At 50.8% G+C, this 18,381-nt stretch overlaps 1 protein-coding gene across 3 annotated transcripts in view; it reads right to left on the reverse strand.

Moving 5' to 3' along the window:
* LOC115096850 (P2X purinoceptor 1-like) overlaps positions 1-18,381 on the reverse strand; it is a 363,629-nt gene that overhangs the window by 247,998 nt on the left and 97,250 nt on the right. For all 3 annotated transcript variants that reach the window (XM_029612053.1, XM_029612052.1, XM_029612051.1), the window contains one exon: positions 9,658-9,805. In XM_029612053.1, the coding sequence (XP_029467913.1) occupies positions 9,658-9,805 (148 nt within the window). The remainder of the gene's footprint in view (positions 1-9,657; positions 9,806-18,381) is intronic.

Below are 18,381 nucleotides of genomic sequence, written 5' to 3' on the forward strand. Positions count from 1 at the left end.
TGATTGTTTTTGTCGTAAATGGGCAGAGAGTGTTAGCAATGTTTAGGGTAAGGTTGTTCCATGAGGAAAAGGCATTGTCTGGTGAAGAGAGTTCGAGTTGGTTGGTGATAGAAGAGCAAGCCTGTGAGAGGGAATCTAAGGAGCATGATTTACGATGATTGAGGGATAGGGGCTTGGTAGGACTGGCAGGACAGGGTGTGGGAAGTGCAAGGGTGGAACGAATGACGGAGTGGTCAGACCAGGGTACAGGAAGACATGTTGGAGAATGGATGGTTTTGATGGGAGAGTTTGTAAAGATAAGGTCAAGGGTATGTCCGGCTTTGTGTGTGGAGGCGTGTATGGTTTGGTTAAAGCCCATTGCTTCGAGTGAGGAGATGAAGGCTTCACATGCTGGGGATTGAGAGGTGGCATCAACGTGAAGGTTAAAGTCTCCTAGGAGGATAGTGGGTAGGTCTGGCGAGAGAGAATTTGCAAAGAATTCGACCAGGGGAGAGGAGTCTTTTTCTAGTAGTCCAGGGGGGGTATAGATGATGCAGACTTGGAGAGATTTAGATTTAAAGAGACCGATTTCATATTGGTTGGGGAGGTTGCAAGTATGGGGTATAAGCTTAAGGTCCTTTTTTGCAGCTAGGAGAAGTCCACCACCTTTTTTGTTCTTACGCGGAATGGAAAATAGGTCGTATGTATTGGTGGGTAGTTGGTTTATAAGGGGGGTGTCATGGGGCTTGAACCAGGTTTCTGTTACTGCACAGATTTCTGGGTTGGAATCAGTTAGGAGATCATAGAGGAGATGTGTTTTCTTTTGCAAAGACTGGGCATTGAACAGAAGAATGGATATTAGTGAGAGGCCTAGGAATTGGGTTAGGGGGGAAATTGAAATTGGTATAAGCCTTCTTTGGAGATGTGCTGGCGAATAGGCTAAATGTGGCATCTGGTTTGTGGTGTATTTGCGTTGGGGGGGTAGGGGACAGTTGCAGTGAAAGGGTGGCATTGTAAGGCAATTTGGGCGGGAGAGAGGGAGGGGTGTTAGGGAGCACATAGCACTTTATTGTAAGGGGAAGGATAGTCGAGAGAGGGTGAGGGATAAGGGTGGGAGAAAATAAGAGGAGATAAGAGGTTACAAGACGGTGGTGTGTGGCAATAAAGAGGCGCACAAAGGGGCGCACAAAGGGGCAGGCCCCTTTGTCACGCACTTTCTGCGCGCGACGCCCAGCGCGCAACGCTGGGAAGAGAGAGGCCTTTTAAGTCCGTGGCACGCCGGTGGATGACGTCGATCGCGGCGCCAGAGGGCCGATTGGGCGCTTCGGCTGCATGGAGGACGGCCGGAAAGGAGCGGAGGGCCCAGGGACCTGCCTCGTGGTCGGTGGGTGAGCCCGTCGGGGGTAAGAGCAGAATTTAAATGGCCTTACCCCGACGGGCTTGAGCGCCGACCGCGCAGGCCTTGTCTGCTGCTGCCCCGCAGTCGCAGGAGCTGAAGAGGATGTCGCCGGGAAGAGAGAGGCTTTTTAAGTCCGTGGGACGCCGGTGGATGACGTCGATCGCGGCGCCAGAGGGCCGATTGGGCGCTTCGGCTGCATGGAGGACGGCCGGAAAGGAGCGGAGGGCCCAGGGACCTGCCTCGCGGTTGGTGGGTGAGCCCATGGGTGGTAAGAGCAGAATTTAAATGGCCTTACCCCGACGGGCTTGAGCGCCGACCACGCAGGCCTTGTCTGCCGCTGCCCCGAAGTCGCTGGAGCTGAAGAGGATGTCTTTATGGCCTTAAATGGAAACGTAGACTGATTCCTAGATCTCAACAATGTGGCTATCACCGCATCCGAATATCCCTTCTTCTATAAGCGTTTCCTCTCAAAAGCCAGGCCGCGAGACAGAAGCGATCCGCCTCCTCCAAACAAACGGGGCCTTGGTGAAGAAGAGCTTGGGACTCCTGAAAGCGAAGGGGTGGTTCGACCGCCAAGTGGAGGAGATCCGCGAACCACGGACGTCTCAGCCATTCCGGCGCTACTAAGATCACGTCTGACGGTTGTAGTTCTATGCGTCGAAGTACCTTGCCGATCAGAGGCCACGGAGGGAACACGTACAGTAAAATGTTTGTGGGCCATGGAAGCACTAGCGCGTCGACACCTTCGGCCCCTCTCTCTCTCCGCCGACTGTAAAAACGCGGGGCTTTCGCATTCTGAAAAGTGGCCATCAGGTCCATGTGAGGTGTGCCCCACCTTTCGCAGACGAGCCGAAAAACTTCCTCTGCTAGTTCCCATTCCCCGGGATCTAGATGATGACGACTGAGAAAGTCCGCCTGAACATTGTCCACCCCAGCTATGTGAGACGCCGCCAGGTAGCTGAGATTCTGCTCCGCCCAGCGCATCACTTGTCGGGCCTCCGTCGCCACCAGTTGACTCTTCGTTCCGCCCTGGCGATTGATGTACGCCACTGTGGTCGCATTGTCCGACAACACTCTGACCGCCTTCCCCCGAATTAACGGTAGGAAAAACTGCAACGCCAGAGCCACCGCCCTGGTCTCCAAGCAGTTGATGGACCACCGAGACTGTGTCCTGGACCACTGTCCCTGCACTGAATGTCCAAGACAGACCTCTCCCCAGCCGTAGAGACTGGCGTCCGTGGTGACCACCGTCCATTCGGGCATAACCAGGGACACTCCCGATGCCAAATGACTGGACTCTAGCCACCAGCTGAGACTGGATCTTGCCTGGTCCGTAAGGGGAAGCGGCAGACGAAACTGCTCGGACACCGGATTCCATCGGGACAACAATGCCGATTGTAAAGGCCGCTGATGAGCGAAAGCCCAGGGCACCAAAGCCAGCATGGACGCCATGGAGCCCAAAACCTGAAGATAATCCCTCACTTGAGGCATCCGCAGAGACAATTTATTTATTTTATTTATTTAAAATATTTATATACCGTTTTATAAAATGAGTTATTGTCAAAACGGTTTACATAATTAAAATAAAATTTTTCAAAGAAAGTCAAATTAAAAATAAGTTAAAATATACAAAAATTAGTCAATAGCTAAAAATTTAGCTTTAAAAAAAATAAATCAAATTAATTACTCAAAAACAAAATAATAAGAATATGTTGCCATGGACTTCCTATCGGGGGGAGGAAGGGAGGGAGGGGGGTATGAGAAAATGGAAATGTAGCTAGTAAGAGGGGAGTGGGGGAATGGTAAAAAGGGGGGAAGGAATGGGATGAATCTGATGAATGTGGAAATGAAATGAATGAGCATTAGACTTGTTCTTGAGTGGATGTTTGAAATGCAAGTTGGAACAAATGTGTTTTGAGTGATTTTTTGAAATGAGACGGATTTGATATAGATCGGAGAGGGTTTGGGAGTGAATTCCAAAGGATGGGACCGGCTACCGAGAAAGCTCTCTTTCTGGTGACGTCTAATCTGGCTTGTTTGGGTGAGGGAATGTCTAAGAGATTTTGGGTAAGTGATCTTAAGTGTCTTGTTGGTTTGTAAATCCGTAGTAATGAGCAAAGCCAGGTGGAAGTTGGATTATGGATTAAGCTATGTATAGTGGAAAGAATTTTATATTTTATCCTGAATTTTATGGGGAGCCAATGTAAAGATTGAAGGATAGGAGTGATATGATGATATAAAGGTGTTCTAGTTAGAATTCGGGCTGCACTGTTTTGAATTAGTTGAAGGGGGTATAGTGAAGAATCTGGTAGTCCTAGGTAAAGCGTCCTAGGTAAAGCGTCGCACAATAAGCGTCGCACCTGACCTTGCAACTTGACCACCCGCTCCCGGGTGAGAAACACTTTCCCCTGCCTTGTGTCGAACAGCGCCCCCAGGAATTCCAATGACTGAGTGGGTTTCAAATGACTTTTGGCAAGATTGACCACCCCCTCCTAGGGAGCGCTAGAGCTGGAGAACCCTGGTGACTGCCTCCTGACACTGCCTTTCGGACTTCGCCCGAATCAACCAATCATCTAAGTAGGGATGCACCAGGAACCCCTCCCTCCGGAGCTGAGCTGCCACCACTACCATCACCTTGGTGAATGTACGAGGAGCGGTGGCGAGTCCGAAAGGGAGAGCTCGGAACTGATAGTGCCTGCCCAGAATGCTGAACCGAATAAACCTCTGGAAAAATGCCTGAATGCCTATGTGACGATACGCCTCCGTCAGATCCAGAGAAGCCAGGAATTCGCCTGGACGCACTGAGGCAACCACCGACTCCATTTTGAAGCGTGGAACCTGTAGACACCGATTGACGCTCTTCAGATCCAAGACTGGCCTGAACGTGCCCTCCTTCTTGGGGACTGCGAAGTAAATGGAGTACCGGCCCGTGCGTTGCTGACCGCGCGGTACAGGGGTGATTGCCCCCAAATCCTCTAGTCGTTGAAGCGTGTCCTGCACCGCTTCTCTGGGTCCTTGCAAGGCGAAACGAGAAACTTGCTTGTAGGTATCCGTACAAAATCTAAAGCGTAACCGTGACTTATCACGGATAGGACCCACTGGTCTGCCGTTATCTTGGTCCATTCCTCGGCAAATCGCATCAGCCGGGCCCCCACATGTGGCACCGGGCGACACATATGACGCGAGGGATGGACCAAATGATCTTCATTGGGAGACCTTAGCCCCCAATCTCGCTGGGGAACCACCTTGCTTCCCACTTCTTCTGCCACGAAAGGACTGAGACCACGACAGCTGTCGGGACGAGCTTGCACGGTAAGACGATCCTGAAGATCTCGTTGGCCGGGACCTCCTGTTCCCCCGGAATCGGGTCCTGTTGGGGAAAGAACCCCGAGGTCTAGGCCTGTCCTCCGGTAGCTTAAACGCTTTATTTTCACCGAGCGACTGCATCAGATCATCCAACTGCTTGCCAAACAACAGCTTCCCCTTGAAGGGAAGGGCTCCAAGATGGGCCTTGGAGGACCCATCCGCTGCCCAATGTCGAAGCCGGAGGAGACGGCGGGCCGAGACCACAGACACCATTGATCTTGTCGACGTACGCAAGAGGTCATACAATGCATCCGCGCTGTAGGCGATCACTGCCTGCAAGCGATTCGCCTGAAGAGCCTCCTCTTCCGAAAGATCCTCATTTGCCTGAAGCTGCTGAGCCCAGCGCAGGCCCACCCTCAGGGCAAAATTACTACAGATCGCTGCGCGTACCCCCAGGGCCGAAACTTCAAACACTTTTTTAAGTTGAAGCTCCAGCTTCCTATCCTGGACGTCCTTGAGGGCTGTAGCCCCTGTTACCGGAATCATTGACCTCTTTGTCACAGCCAATACCGCTGCATCTACTCTAGGAAGGCGAAGAAGTTCCAGAGCGTCCTCTGGAAGCGGATATAGCTTATCCATGGCCTTACTCACCTTCAGACCCAGCTCCAGAGTGCCCACTCCTGGAACAGGATGTCCGTCGCCGCAAAATGGAATGGGAAAGCGTCGGGTGGACCCCGGAGACCCAACAACACCGGATCCATCTTGGCCCCTGGACGGGACTCCACCGGAAGGCGCCTCCACACCGAGTTCCTGGAGTATGGCCGGGATGAGTGGAACCAGCTCCTCCTTTTTAAATAGCCGGACCACCTTCGGATCGTCACCGTCCACTACCGGCAACCCCTTGCTGGTACCAGGCTGTACCGGCCCCTCACCATCCGACTCGTCAACCCCCCCCAGGGGTCTCGGGAGCGGATCCGTCTCCTCTTGAGACGAGGACTCCGTGACTGTGCCTTGAGGGACCGTCCGCAAGGGCCGTTTCTCTCTTGGGGGTTCCACGTCTCTGTGGGGCCTATCCCTATTCCGCCTCTTCCGGGAGTTCTCCTCTTCTCTGCCTTTTTTCTGAGGACTCTGTGCTTCAGTGCATTCTTCATTAAAAGCACAAAGTCCGACGAAAACGACGAGGCCCCCGACGAGGAAGCCTCCTCCAGGCTATCCTCCGGTACGGGGGAGGCAGCCCCGCCCCCCCGGGCCGGCTGCTGAGGAGAAAACGCGGGAGGCATCGGCCCATCCCCCAATGCTGCCCGCGTGGCCTCCCTAAGTGAATCTAAAATGGCCGCCGTTCCCGCGCTGAGCGGGAACTGATCTGCACTGCCCTCGGCGGGCCTCCCTTCGCGCGGCAGCAAACGCGGCGCCCTGGACCGGCTCCCCCGACCGGGCTCCGACGGCCCTTCACCGCCCTGCACACAACTCGCGCACATCCCGTCGCGTGAGAGACGCACGCGCGCCGAACTGCACGCGACACAAGCCGAGCCTTGCAGCATCTTCCGCCGGCCCCCTGCTAAAACCAAACAAGGAGCACAGCCGCAAGCAAACTAACAGGTCTATCCAGTACTAGGGATGTGAATCGTTTTAGGACGATTAAAATTATCGTCCGATAATTTTAATATCGTCTTAAACCGTTATGGAACACAATACAATAGAGATTCTAACGATTTATCGTTATAAATCGTTAGAATCGTGAGCCGGCACACTAAAACCCCCTAAAACCCACCCCCGACCCTTTAAATTAAATCCCCCACCCTCCCGAACCCCCCCCAAATGAGTTAAATAACCTGCGGGTCCAGCGGCGGTCCGGAACGGCAGCGGTCCGGAACGGGCTCCTGCTCCTCAATCTTGTTGTCTTCAGCCGGCGCCATTTTCCAAAATGGCGGCGAAAAATGGCGGCGGCCATAGACGAACACGATTGGACGGCAGGAGGTCCTTCCGGACCCCCGCTGGACTTTTGGCAAGTCTCATGGGGGTCAGGAGGCCCCCCACAAGCTGGCCAAAAGTTCCTGGAGGTCCAGCGGGGGTCAGGGAGCGATTTCCCGCCGCGAATCGTTTTCGTACGGAAAATGGCGCCGGCAGGAGATCGACTGCAGGAGGTCATTCAGCGAGGGTTCCGGCGCCTCGCTGAACGACCTCCTGCAGTCGATCTCCTGCCGGCGCCATTTTCCGTACGAAAACGATTCGCGGCGGGAAATCGCTCCCTGACCCCCGCTGGACCTCCAGGAACTTTTGGCCAGCTTGTGGGGGGCCTCCTGACCCCCACGAGACTTGCCAAAAGTCCAGCGGGGGTCCGGAAGGACCTCCTGCCGTCCAATCGTGTTCGTCTATGGCCGCCGCCATTTTTCGCCGCCATTTTGGAAAATGGCGCCGGCTGAAGACAACAAGATTGAGGAGCAGGAGCCCGTTCCGGACCGCTGCCGTTCCGGACCGCCGCTGGACCCGCAGGTTATTTAAGTCATTTGGGGGGGGTTCGGGAGGGTGGGGGATTTAATTTAAAGGGTCGGGGGTGGGTTTTAGGGGGTTTTAATGTGCCGGTTTTGCGATTTTTAGATTTTTAGATTTTTCACGATTTTTCACGATATTTTACCCCCCCAAACGGCAACAATACGATTCCCTCCCCCTCCCAGCCGAAATCGATCGTTAAGACGATCGAGGACACGATTCACATCCCTATCCAGTACCGAGCGGTAGGAAGAGCTGCGTTAGTGCCCACGGCACCCGCGGTTGCCGCACGCACAGTGCAGCTCACCTACCGCTCGATCCTGAACACTAATTTCATGCAAATGTAAACCGCATCCGTAATGCCTTAGGCCCGCGCAACCCATTTTACTGGATAGAGCGCCTATACAGTATCCTGGGTGCGCGGGCCTAAGGCTTCACGCCACGCTGGTATCTGTCATTTCAAATGTCATTTGAAATGACAGATACCAGGGAGGAGGGGAGAAGAGATGACAGCGGCGAAGCAAAAAAAAAGCGAAAAAACCAAAAGCAAAAAGTAAGTCACTTCGCCGCTTCACTCTTCCCTCCTCCCGGAGCAGGGCGCGAAAAGCAGCCTTGCTCCGGGAGGAGGGAAGAGGCGAAGCGACTTACTTCTTGCTTTTGGTTTTTTTATTTTGCTTCGCCGCTGTGTCTCTCCTCCTCCCGGAGCAAGGCTGCTTTTCGCGCCCTGCTCCGGGAGGAGGAGAGACACAGCGGCGAAGCAAAAAAAAAAAACAAACCAAAAGCAAGAAGTAAGTCGCTTCGCCGCTTCCCTCCTCCTGGAGCAAGGCTGCTTTTCGCGCCCTGCTCCGGGAGGAAGAGAGACACAACGGCGAAGCAAAAAAAAAACCAAAAGCAATTTTGGTTTTTTTTTTCAAAAAGCGACAATTTTGGTTTTTTTCCAAAAGCGATTTACTTTTGGGATCTGTCAAGATCCCAAAAGTAAGTCGCTTTTGGACGCCTGCACAACTTACGTTTTTTGAAGCCATCAGCAGGAACACGATCATAGCTCCTCCCGAAGAAGACAAAGATGGCCGCCTGCACGGGGGGAAGCGTACAATTGGCCGCTCAAGACGTGGCGTCACATCCCGTGACGGCAAACGTCGTGACGTCACGTCTTCAGCGGCCAATTGCAGCTTTCCCCCGTGCAGGCGGCCATCTTTGTCTTCGTCGGGAGGAGCTATGATAGTGTTCCTGCTGATGGCTTCAAAAAAGTAAGTTGTGTAGGCGTCCAAAAGCGACTTACTTTTGGGATCTTGACAGATCCCAAAAGCAAGTCGCTTTTTGAAAAAAACCAAAATTGTCGCTTTTTGAAAAAAAAACCCAAAATTGCTTTTGGGTTTTTTTTGCTTCGCCGCTGTGTCTATCCTTCTCCAGGAGCAAGGCTGCTTTTCGCGCCCTGCTCCGGGAGGAGGAGAGACACAGTGGCGAAGCAAAAAAAAAAAAACAAAATTGCTTTTGGGTTTTTTTTCTTCGCCGTTGCAGTCTCCGTGGTAGCCCCAGTCCGGACATCGGAGGGGGGCTGCAACGTTTTTTTTCGCTTTTTTTTTTTGGCTTTGGGAGCAGGGGAGAGGACTGGGGCTGCCACGGAGACCGGCACCCATGATCGCGGCCGGGGCAGGTGAGCGGGGGCTGGGGGAAAGCTTGCCACCTACCCTTACCCCTGCCTCTACCGCAGGGGTCAGTGTAGGCGGTAAGTTTGCAGGTTAAACGCGCGACAAAACGGCAGGGAAAACTAGCGATAGTCGGGGCGCGGGTTACGGGATGCTAGGAAATAGCTAATTCGCTCGTTTGCATGCAATATGCATGCCGCGTGCGGAAGGGGTTGCCCGGGGAATTTAGGATGCGGTAGGAGTAGGTTAAAGGGGATTCGGGATCGCAGGAAGGGCTAACGCGGCCGGAAAGTGAGTAAAAAGCGGCTTAGGAGCAGGGTAAACGCGGCCGCACTTTACAGGATAGACCCGTAAGTCAACGGAGAGCCGGCGCACAGAGAGAGAATCACAAAACGACGGCCTCCGCACCAGCAGATGGAGACAGAGCAAGATTTGACTGGCTCCACCACATATAGCAGAGTGCCACCCACAGCCTCTCAGTCTTACGTAATGTCAAAGCAGATTATAAGAACACATATACACATGAACATAAAATAAATAAAATTAAATTAACACCCAAATACTTTTTCTGATAGACTCTAGGTGTCACCTTGTATGATGATGATGATCACAACTTCCCTTCCAACCTCCAGGAACTGTCAATATCACTTCTGCATTCCCCACTGACCCAGGAATCAGACCTGACTCAGGTATTAAACCAGGGGCCTTCCACATGGCAGTGCACAGCACTACTGCTGAGCCACCAGGCAGGCTAGAATTCCTAATAAAAAATAGTTACCATAATAATGTACATATGATTAAATTAAATGAAAACAGAAACTGTCCTTTTCTTACCTGTTGTGGGTAAACATAGTCTGATGCATCCCAGATCTCTGGATCCATGCCACTGAGGTTAATAAAAGCGATACCTTTCACTTTCACTGAGACAGAACTTATAATGCCTTCTATTGCCTGATAGCCTCTCTCATAGATAAAAACCCACCTAAACAAACACAAAAAACCCTAACATTAAAGAAGACCAGAAGTGATTCTGATTTTGAGCCTTAATTAGGAATACACTTGGGTTCAGTGAAATCTAGAGCATCCATGGAAAGTTGGGCCAAGTAAATAGGAAACAAGTAACAGATGCAGGTATCATGTTATCACCCCTCGTACTTATGGGGTTTGCAGTGGAGCCAAGCCCCAGGTTTGCGCATTCTGGGAGACCCCAATAAAGGCTAGGAAATATCCAAGAGTTGGAGGTTGCACTTATTTATAAACATTTGATAGTCCGCCTTTTCCTAAAACAGAATTAAGGTGAATTACAATAAAAACGTTTAATTACAACTACAAATACAGCTATGTCATAATTACATTGGCATATTGGTAAACAGAGGCCCATGCCCAGAACTTTCAGGTAACAAGAGCTAGAGCAGATCTGGACCCATAGCTTGGCTAGAGACTGATAACTGGAATCAACACCAGGTTAAAAAGCTGGAACAAGTAGTAGAAGCAAACTGATACTATAGGCCACGACTCAGTCAGGGAATGAGATACCAACAGAAGCAGAATTAATAAAGACTATAATTGGTAGAACTAGAGAACAGAACTGAAAGACTTGAAGCAAAGAATCTGAACAGTTAAGATTCTGTGTGTAGAGTCCAAAAGAAAGAAGAGTGACTCAGTGACTGTATCCCTTCTTGACTGACCCTCAGCCAATCCCTGATACAGGACTGGATTTAATGTTATGGTGCCCATAGGCTAAGTACTCAGGGTAGGGGGAGTTTCCTCTGCATATCAGAGAACAGTGGTGGGGGGGGGGGGGGGGAGGAAATTAGTTCTTACCTGTCAATTTTCGTTCCTGTAGTACCAAGGATCAGTCCAGACTGCTGGGTTATGCCTCCCTTCCAGCAGATGGAGTCAGAGAAAAGCTGAAAAGCACCCCTCATATAACCTGGTGTGCCACCTGCGATCCCTCAGTATAATCCATATCAAAGCAGAATGAATGGCTGTTATTATAATTATTTCATTTTATTTGTCCAACCAATGACTAGATCAAGGCAAACATTAACCTCTGGAAAAAAGGTAGAAAGGTGCATTAACGTCTGAACAAACTATAACTAGTGACAAAAGGAACTATGCCGTGGAGATGTGTAGTCTTTGAAAAAACTCTGCCAAAAGAAATACAAGTAGCTGAACGGACTCTCCTGCCTATGGGCGGGCGTCTGGACTGATCCTTGGTACTTCAGGAACGAAAATTAACAGGTAAGAACTAATTTTCCTTTCCCTGTATGTACCAAGATCAGTCCAGACTGCTGGGATGTACCTAAGCTGCCCTAAAAGGGGTGGGGCCTGGAGAGTCCCGCGCGAAGCACACCGCTACCAAAGAATCCACCGTCGGATCCTGTACATCCATCCGGTAATGCTTAGCAAAAGTGTGCAAGGATTTCCAAGTGGCTGCCCGGCAAATCTCCTGGGGCGAAACACATTGGCTTTCTGCCCATGACGCTGCCTGCGACCGAAGAGAATGCGCCTTAAGACCATCCGGCACTGGGCGCCCGTGACATATGTAAGCAGAAGCAATAGCGTCTTTCAACCAGCGGGCAATAGTAGCTTTGGAAGCCTTAGTCCCTTTCTTAGGACCGCTCCACAAAACAAACAGATGGTCAGACAATCGAAACAGATTAGTAATCTCCAAGTACCTCAAGAGGACTCTACGGACATCCAACCTCCTCAGAGCCTTATCATCATCAGAGAATGCCGGCAACTCAACGGACTGGTTGATATGAAATGCCGAGACTACCTTCGGAAGGAATGAGGGCACTGTCCGAAGAGAAACCCCCGAATCAGAGATACGTAGAAAAGGCTCTCGACAGGTTAAGGCTTGGAGCTCCGAAACTCGCCTAGCCGAACAGATAGCCACGAGAAACACCGTTTTAAGCATCAAATCCTTCAACGTAGCCCGCTTCAAAGGTTCAAAGGGGGACCCGCAAAGACCACGGAGAACCAAATTTAAACTCCAGGACGGACAAATCGCGCGCACTGGTGGTTTCAAGTGCTTGGCCCCCTTCAAAAATCGTGCCACATCCGGGTAAGCAGCAATGGAAGCACCATCAACCTTACCTCGCAAACAGCCCAAGGCTGCTACCTGCGCCCGGAGTGAACTATAAACCAAGCCCTTCCACAAGCCGTCCTGCAAGAAGGCAAGAATGTGAACAATAGTGGCCCGCCGCGGGGACAAACTCAACCCACGACACCAAGAATCAAACACCTTCCATACCCGAATGTAAGTGATAGATGTAGAAGTTTTTCTAGCACGGAGAAGAGTGGTAATAACCGCCTCCGAGTATCCCTTCTTCCTTAATTGTCTCCTTTCATAAGCCAAGCCACTAGACAGAAGCGGTCGGCCTGATCGAAAAATACTGGACCCTGCCGGAGTAGGTTCGGCAGATGACCAAGCCGCAATGGATCGTCCACCGCTAGGTTGATCAGATCAGCGAACCACGGTCTTTGTGGCCACTCCGGGGTCACCAGAATCACCTGCCCCTGGTGAGATTCTATGCGTCGCACTACCTTTCCCACCAACGGCCAAGGAGGAAACACATAAAGGAGAATGTGTGTTAGCCAAGGAAGAACCAGGGCATCCACCCCTTCCGATCCGTGATCCCATCTGCGACTGAAGAAACGGGATGCTTTTGCGTTCAGCCGAGTTGCCATCAAGTCTAAGCAGGGGGTCCCCCACCGGTTCGAGATCAGCTGCATTGCTTCCCCGAACAGTTCCCATTCTCCGGGATCTAGCCGCTGACGGCTGAGGAAGTCCGCTTGAATGTTTTATTTATTTATTTATTTAACATTTTTCTATACCGACCTTCATGGTTAAATACCATATCAGGACGGTTTACATCGAACAGGGATAAAAATAATTAGGTAAAGGAAGAGACAAAGTTACATTAAACGAGGACCGTGAACTTGGAAGCTTAGGTAGCTGGAAGAAAAGAGATAAAGTTAAGTAAAGAAAAGAGAAATAACAAATTCCGGACTAGAGATAGTTCAGAATAGAATTAGTCCACATGTTAGAGTTGGTATCCATGCTGTCCAGGAATCAGATGAGGGGAGGTATAATTGTTCGTATAATTGTTCGTGAGTAGATAAAGTCTAATGTGTATCCCAGAGTTCTGGGAAGGCTAGGCGGAACAACCACGTTTTGAGTTTTTTTTTAAAAGTTAGCAGGCAAGGTTCCAACCTGAGTTCAGCAGGGAGGTTGTTCCAGATAGCTGGGGCTGCTGTTGAAAATGCTCGGTCCCTGGATGCAATGAGTCGCGTGGCTTTGGTTGGAGGGGCTTGTAGTGTTCCTTTGGATATTTCTCTCATTGGCCTATTAGAAGTATGGAGTTTTAATGGAATTTCAAGGTCGAGATAAAGGAGATCGTAGATGGATTTATGTATTAATGATAAAGATTTGTGAAGGACTCTGTGGTTGATTGGTAACCAGTGTAGATTTCGGAGGATGGGTGTAATATGATCACTCCGCTTGGTGCTTGTTAGGATTCTGGCAGCAGCATTTTGTATCATCTGAAGTGGCTTAATGGTTGAGCTGGGTAGACCTGTGAGGAGAGCGCTGCAGTAGTCTATTTTGGCAAATATCAAGGATTGAAGAACTGTCCTAAAGTCGTGGAAATATAAGAGAGGTTTGAGTCTTTTTAATACCTGTAGTCTGAAGAAGCAGTCTTTGGTGATAGTGTTAATCATACTCTTTAGGTTAAGACGGTTATCGAGTATTACCCCCAGGTCTCTAACCTGAGTATGAGTGAGGGCATGGTTATGATGGGTCTGTGATTGGATGTTGTCTTGGTTGGCGGAAATGAGAAGGAGTTCAGTCTTGTTAGCATTGAGGACCAAATTTAAACTGTTGAGGAGACTAGTGATAGATTGTAGACAGTTGTTCCAGATCGAGAGTGATTTGGTAATGGATTCCGTTATGGGGATCAGGATCTGCACATCATCTGCGTAAATGTAGTGAATAAGGTTGAGACTTGTTAACAATTGGCACAAGGGGAGGAGGTAGATATTGAAAAGTGTGGGGGACAGGGAGGATCCTTGAGGTACTCCTAGTGATGAATTTGTTGGTGGTGATTCTTTATTATTTATTCTGACCTTGAAGCTTCTATCACTAAGGAAAGACTTGAACCAGTTGTAGACTTGTCCTGAGATGCCTATGTCTAATAGACGATTCAGGAGAATGGCGTGGTTGACAGTATCGAACGCCGCTGATATGTCTAAGAGGATTAGCAGAAAAGAGTGTCCTTTGTCAAGTCCCATAATAATATGGTCAGTTAGGGAGATGAGCAGGGTTTCTGTACTGCGTGATTTGCGGAAACCATACTGTGAAGGATATAGTATATTGTAATCTTCTAAATACTCTGAGAGCTGGGTGTTAACCACCTTTTCTGTGATTTTGGCTAAGAATGGAAGATTCGATATAGGGCGAAAATTAGCTAGTTCACTAGGGTCTAAGTTGTGTTTCTTAAGGAGGGGTTTGAGAGAGGCGTTTTTTAGGATGTTTGGGTACAAACCTTGGGTTAAGCAGCAGTTTATGATGTTGGCCAGAGGTCCAGAAATTGTGTTTGGTATGAGTAGGAGTAACTTGGTTGGTAGGTTGTCTGAGGGGTGGCTGGATGGTTTCTGCTTCTTGAGAATGGATTCAATCTCTTTAGATGAAGTTAATTCGAAGTTGTCTAATTTGGCTCCCTTAAGCATATGGGTATTGGTAAATGAAGCGAGGGTGTTGTTATTGGGTGGGAGGAGTGAGAGCGTGTTTGATATCTTCTGCTGAAAGAAAATGGCTAGCTCGTTTGCCTTGGATTGAGCTTGTTCGTCTGGGATCGGTGGTGGTAGTGACTTTGTGATTTGAGACACATATGAGAAGAGAGCCTTCGCGTCATATTGGAGATCATGGATTTTATAGGCGTAAAAAACTTTTTTTGATTTTAAAATTAAAGACCTGTAATGATGTAAGGTTCCTTTGTAAGAAGAAAGCGTGTTGACGACTCCGGCTCTGCCCAGGCCATGTTAATGGCCTGGGCAGAGCGCAATCTGGCACGCAGCAATGCGTGCCAGATTGCACTCTGCCCAGGCCATTAACATGTCCGCTTCTTTGGCTACGGGGTGACTTCTTGTACACCCTTGACAGTTTATGTAAGCTACAGTGGTCGCATTGTCGGAGAGAATCCGTACCGCCTGGTGAAGAAGAAGGGGTAGAAATTGCTGCAGGGCTAGACGAACCGCTCTGGTCTCTAAGCGACTGATGGACCACTTGGCCTGTGACGGCGTCCAAAGGCCCTGCGCTGACCGTGATTGACAGACCGCTCCCCAACAAGTCAGGCTGGCAATGGTCGTCACAATTATCCCGTAAGGATTCTCCAGGTCTACTCCTTGAAGCAAGTGATCAGGGTTGAGCGACCAATCCAGACTGGATCTGGCCAGTTCTAGCAGAGGCAAAGGCAGGTGGAACTCTTCCGACTTGGGATCCCAACGAGAAAGCAGCGCCCTCTGCAAAGGTCTCATGCGCAAAAGCCCAAGGAACCAATTCCAGGGTAGATGCCATAAAACCAAGAACCTGCAAATAGTCCCACACCATGGACGAGGGAAGAGTCAACAGGCGCCATACCTGAGACATTAACCGCTCCATCCTTATCAGAGGCAGTGAAACCTTGCCCTCGGCGGTGTTGAATCGGGCTCCTAGACATTCCAACACCTGGGATGGAACCAGTTGGCTCTTTGCATGATTAACGACCCATCCTAGAGAATGTAGGCGACGCAAAACCGAGTGAACCGCTTCTACGCAAAGGTCCTCTAACTTTGCTCTTATGAGCCAGTCGTCCAGGTAGGGATGTACCAAGATCCCTTCCCGCCGAAGGCTCGCTGCCACTACCACCATCACCTTGGTAAAAACGCAGGGAGCCGTTGCCAGCCCGAAGGATAGGGTGCGAAACTGGTAATGTTGTCCCATGATCATGAACCGCAGGAATCTCTGATGGTGTTCTTGGATTCCTATATGGATATAAGCTTCCGTGAGATCCAAAGAAGCCAAAAATTCGCCTTTGTGGACTGCCACAATGACCGAGCTCAACGTCTCCATGCGAAACCAAGGAACACGCAATGCCCTGTTGACCTGTTTGAGGTCCAAGATTGGCCAAAAAGAGCCCTCCTTCTTGGGAACCACGAAATAAATGGAGTAGCGACTGGTCTGACGTTCAGCCACAGGAACCGAAACAATGGCTCCTAGCGCCTTCAACCGGGACAACATTTGAAGAACCACGTGCTGCTTCAGTGGAGGCCTGCAGGGAGATTCTAGGAAAAGATCGCAGAGGGGCCGAGCAACATCCAAAGCGTAACTGCGACTTATAATGTCTAGGACCCACTGGTCTGAGGTAATCTTGACCCTTTCCTTGCAAAACAGGGTGAGACGGCCCCCGATCTTCGGGATCAAGGAATGGGCCGGTGCCCCTTCATTGGGGAGTCTTGTTGTTGTGTGCGAAGGCATGGGAGGCTCCAGTACGTTGAGGCCGCCTGCCACGAAAGGAATGCGCCCATGACTGCATCCGTGTAGACAATTGCCTAGGGGTATAAGAAGTAGAACCCCTACCAGTACGAAAACGGTGCTGACCTCGAAAACGGCCCCGATAGGAGCCGGATGAGCGGGCCAACCTGGGTTTGTCTTCTGGAGGCTTGTAAACCTTGTTGTCCCCCAAGGCTCTTATGAGCTGCTCGAGCTTGTCCCCTTGCCCCGGAAAGGAAAGGAACCCAACTGAGATTTTGACGAGGCATCCGCCGACCAGTTACGGAGCCACAGCAGCCGCCTTGCGGAAACCACTGAACACATCGTGCGTGCCGAAGTACGAAGGAGATCATACAAAGCATCCACCGTATAGGCGACCGCTGATTACATGCGGTTCGCCTGTTCTGCCTCCCCTGGGGGAAGGTCCTGGGCCATGAGCATCTGTTGAACCCAACGGAGAATAGCCATCTGCATTAAGCTGCTACACACTGCGGCCCGCATGCCCAAGGCGGACACTTCAAAAATCCACTTAAGCAAAACTTCCAGCTTCCTATCCTGGAGGTCCTTGAGCGCAGTGCCTCCCGTCACTAGGACAGTTGTATGCTTGGCAATGGCCGTGACCGCCGAATCAACTTTAGGAATCTTAAGCAGGTCGAGCGATTCATTAGAAAGTGGATAGAGTTTTTCCATGGCCCTGCTAACTCTCAAGGATGCCTCAGGAGCATCCCATTCCCGTGTTACGAGCTGGAAAAGCTTCGGATGGAAGGGGAAAGTTTGAGGTGGGGCCCGAAGCCCTGACAAAACCGAATCCCCTGGAGAAGAATCCTGCACAGCTTGCGGGATCAGGAGCTCCAGCTCCTGAAGCACATAGGAAATCAAGGGATCAAGTTCCTCGCTGGGGAACAAACGAAGCACCTGGGGATCATCCCCCTCCACCAGAGCGGCAATGTCCACCACATCACCCACATCCTGGGTGGAGAGGACCTGAGTTACCAGATCCGCAGGAACAAGAGGGTCAGGCAGCCCATCCCCCGGGACAGAGCGAGAAGCACGAGGTTCAGACCTCCCCTGGTCCGCAGAAGCCCTAAAAAGTTTAGCCTGACTAGGGGATTGGGATTCCCATTCAGTCTCAGCTTCCATATATGCTTTGTGCAACAGTAATACAAATTGTGAGGAAAATGGGTGCCGCCGCTTTAAGGCCCCCCCGAGGGTAAGGTCGAAGGAGGAGCCAAGTCCGATTGTAAATTGCGCAGCCGCTGAGGGCTTAGGGCTGGTGGGGAGAGAGGAGGGAGCTCCTCTCCCTCCTCAGACAAATCACCATCGCTGTCCGAAGGAGGCAAGATGGCCACCGCTCCCACGACGATCGGGAGCGAGCCAGGCCTCTGCCTCCCAGCTGTCAACCGCGCAATCCGCGCGGGCACTGTCCAGCCACCCCCTTGCCGAATTTGGTCGTCGCGAAGGCCCCTCGCCCCCGGGAATACACCGGGAGAAGAGGCCTTCGTGGGAGAGCCGGGTCCCCGGCTCCTCACACGCGTTACACAGTTCCATGTGGCATCAGGGAAAATGGCGCAAAGTAGCCAGGTGGTCAGTCCACCCCCTCCGGAGGCCCGGGAGAACATGGCAGACTAGGGCTGATTAAGGAAACTGGTGCCGAAAATAAACTCCTCCTTTTTTTTTTTTTTTTCTTACAGCCCTCACTGAACAGCCAGGCTAAGGCCTCAGAGGAATTTTGTGTACCTGCACTGGCACAGGAGGGGGAGAGTGACCGGCCCACCGGTAAGTTTTCTCCCTCAGCTCACCGGGTCAATGTACCGCTCTCCGGGAAAATGGCTGTAGGGCAATGCCCTGCCTGCCTGCAGCTCGCTGCTTCTCTCACCGCCTAAGAATTTTGTAGAAGTCAAAACCAATCAACACTTTAAGATTGTTAACTTTTTTTTTTTTTTTTAAATAAAATTGATCTAGTCAAAGGCTTTCCTTACTATCAAACCTGTTGGGAGAAATCCCTGGAAATTTAGCTAAAG

The sequence above is a fragment of the Rhinatrema bivittatum genome, chromosome 8, assembly GCF_901001135.1.
Source record: "Rhinatrema bivittatum chromosome 8, aRhiBiv1.1, whole genome shotgun sequence".
Lineage (NCBI taxonomy): Eukaryota > Metazoa > Chordata > Amphibia > Gymnophiona > Rhinatrematidae > Rhinatrema > Rhinatrema bivittatum.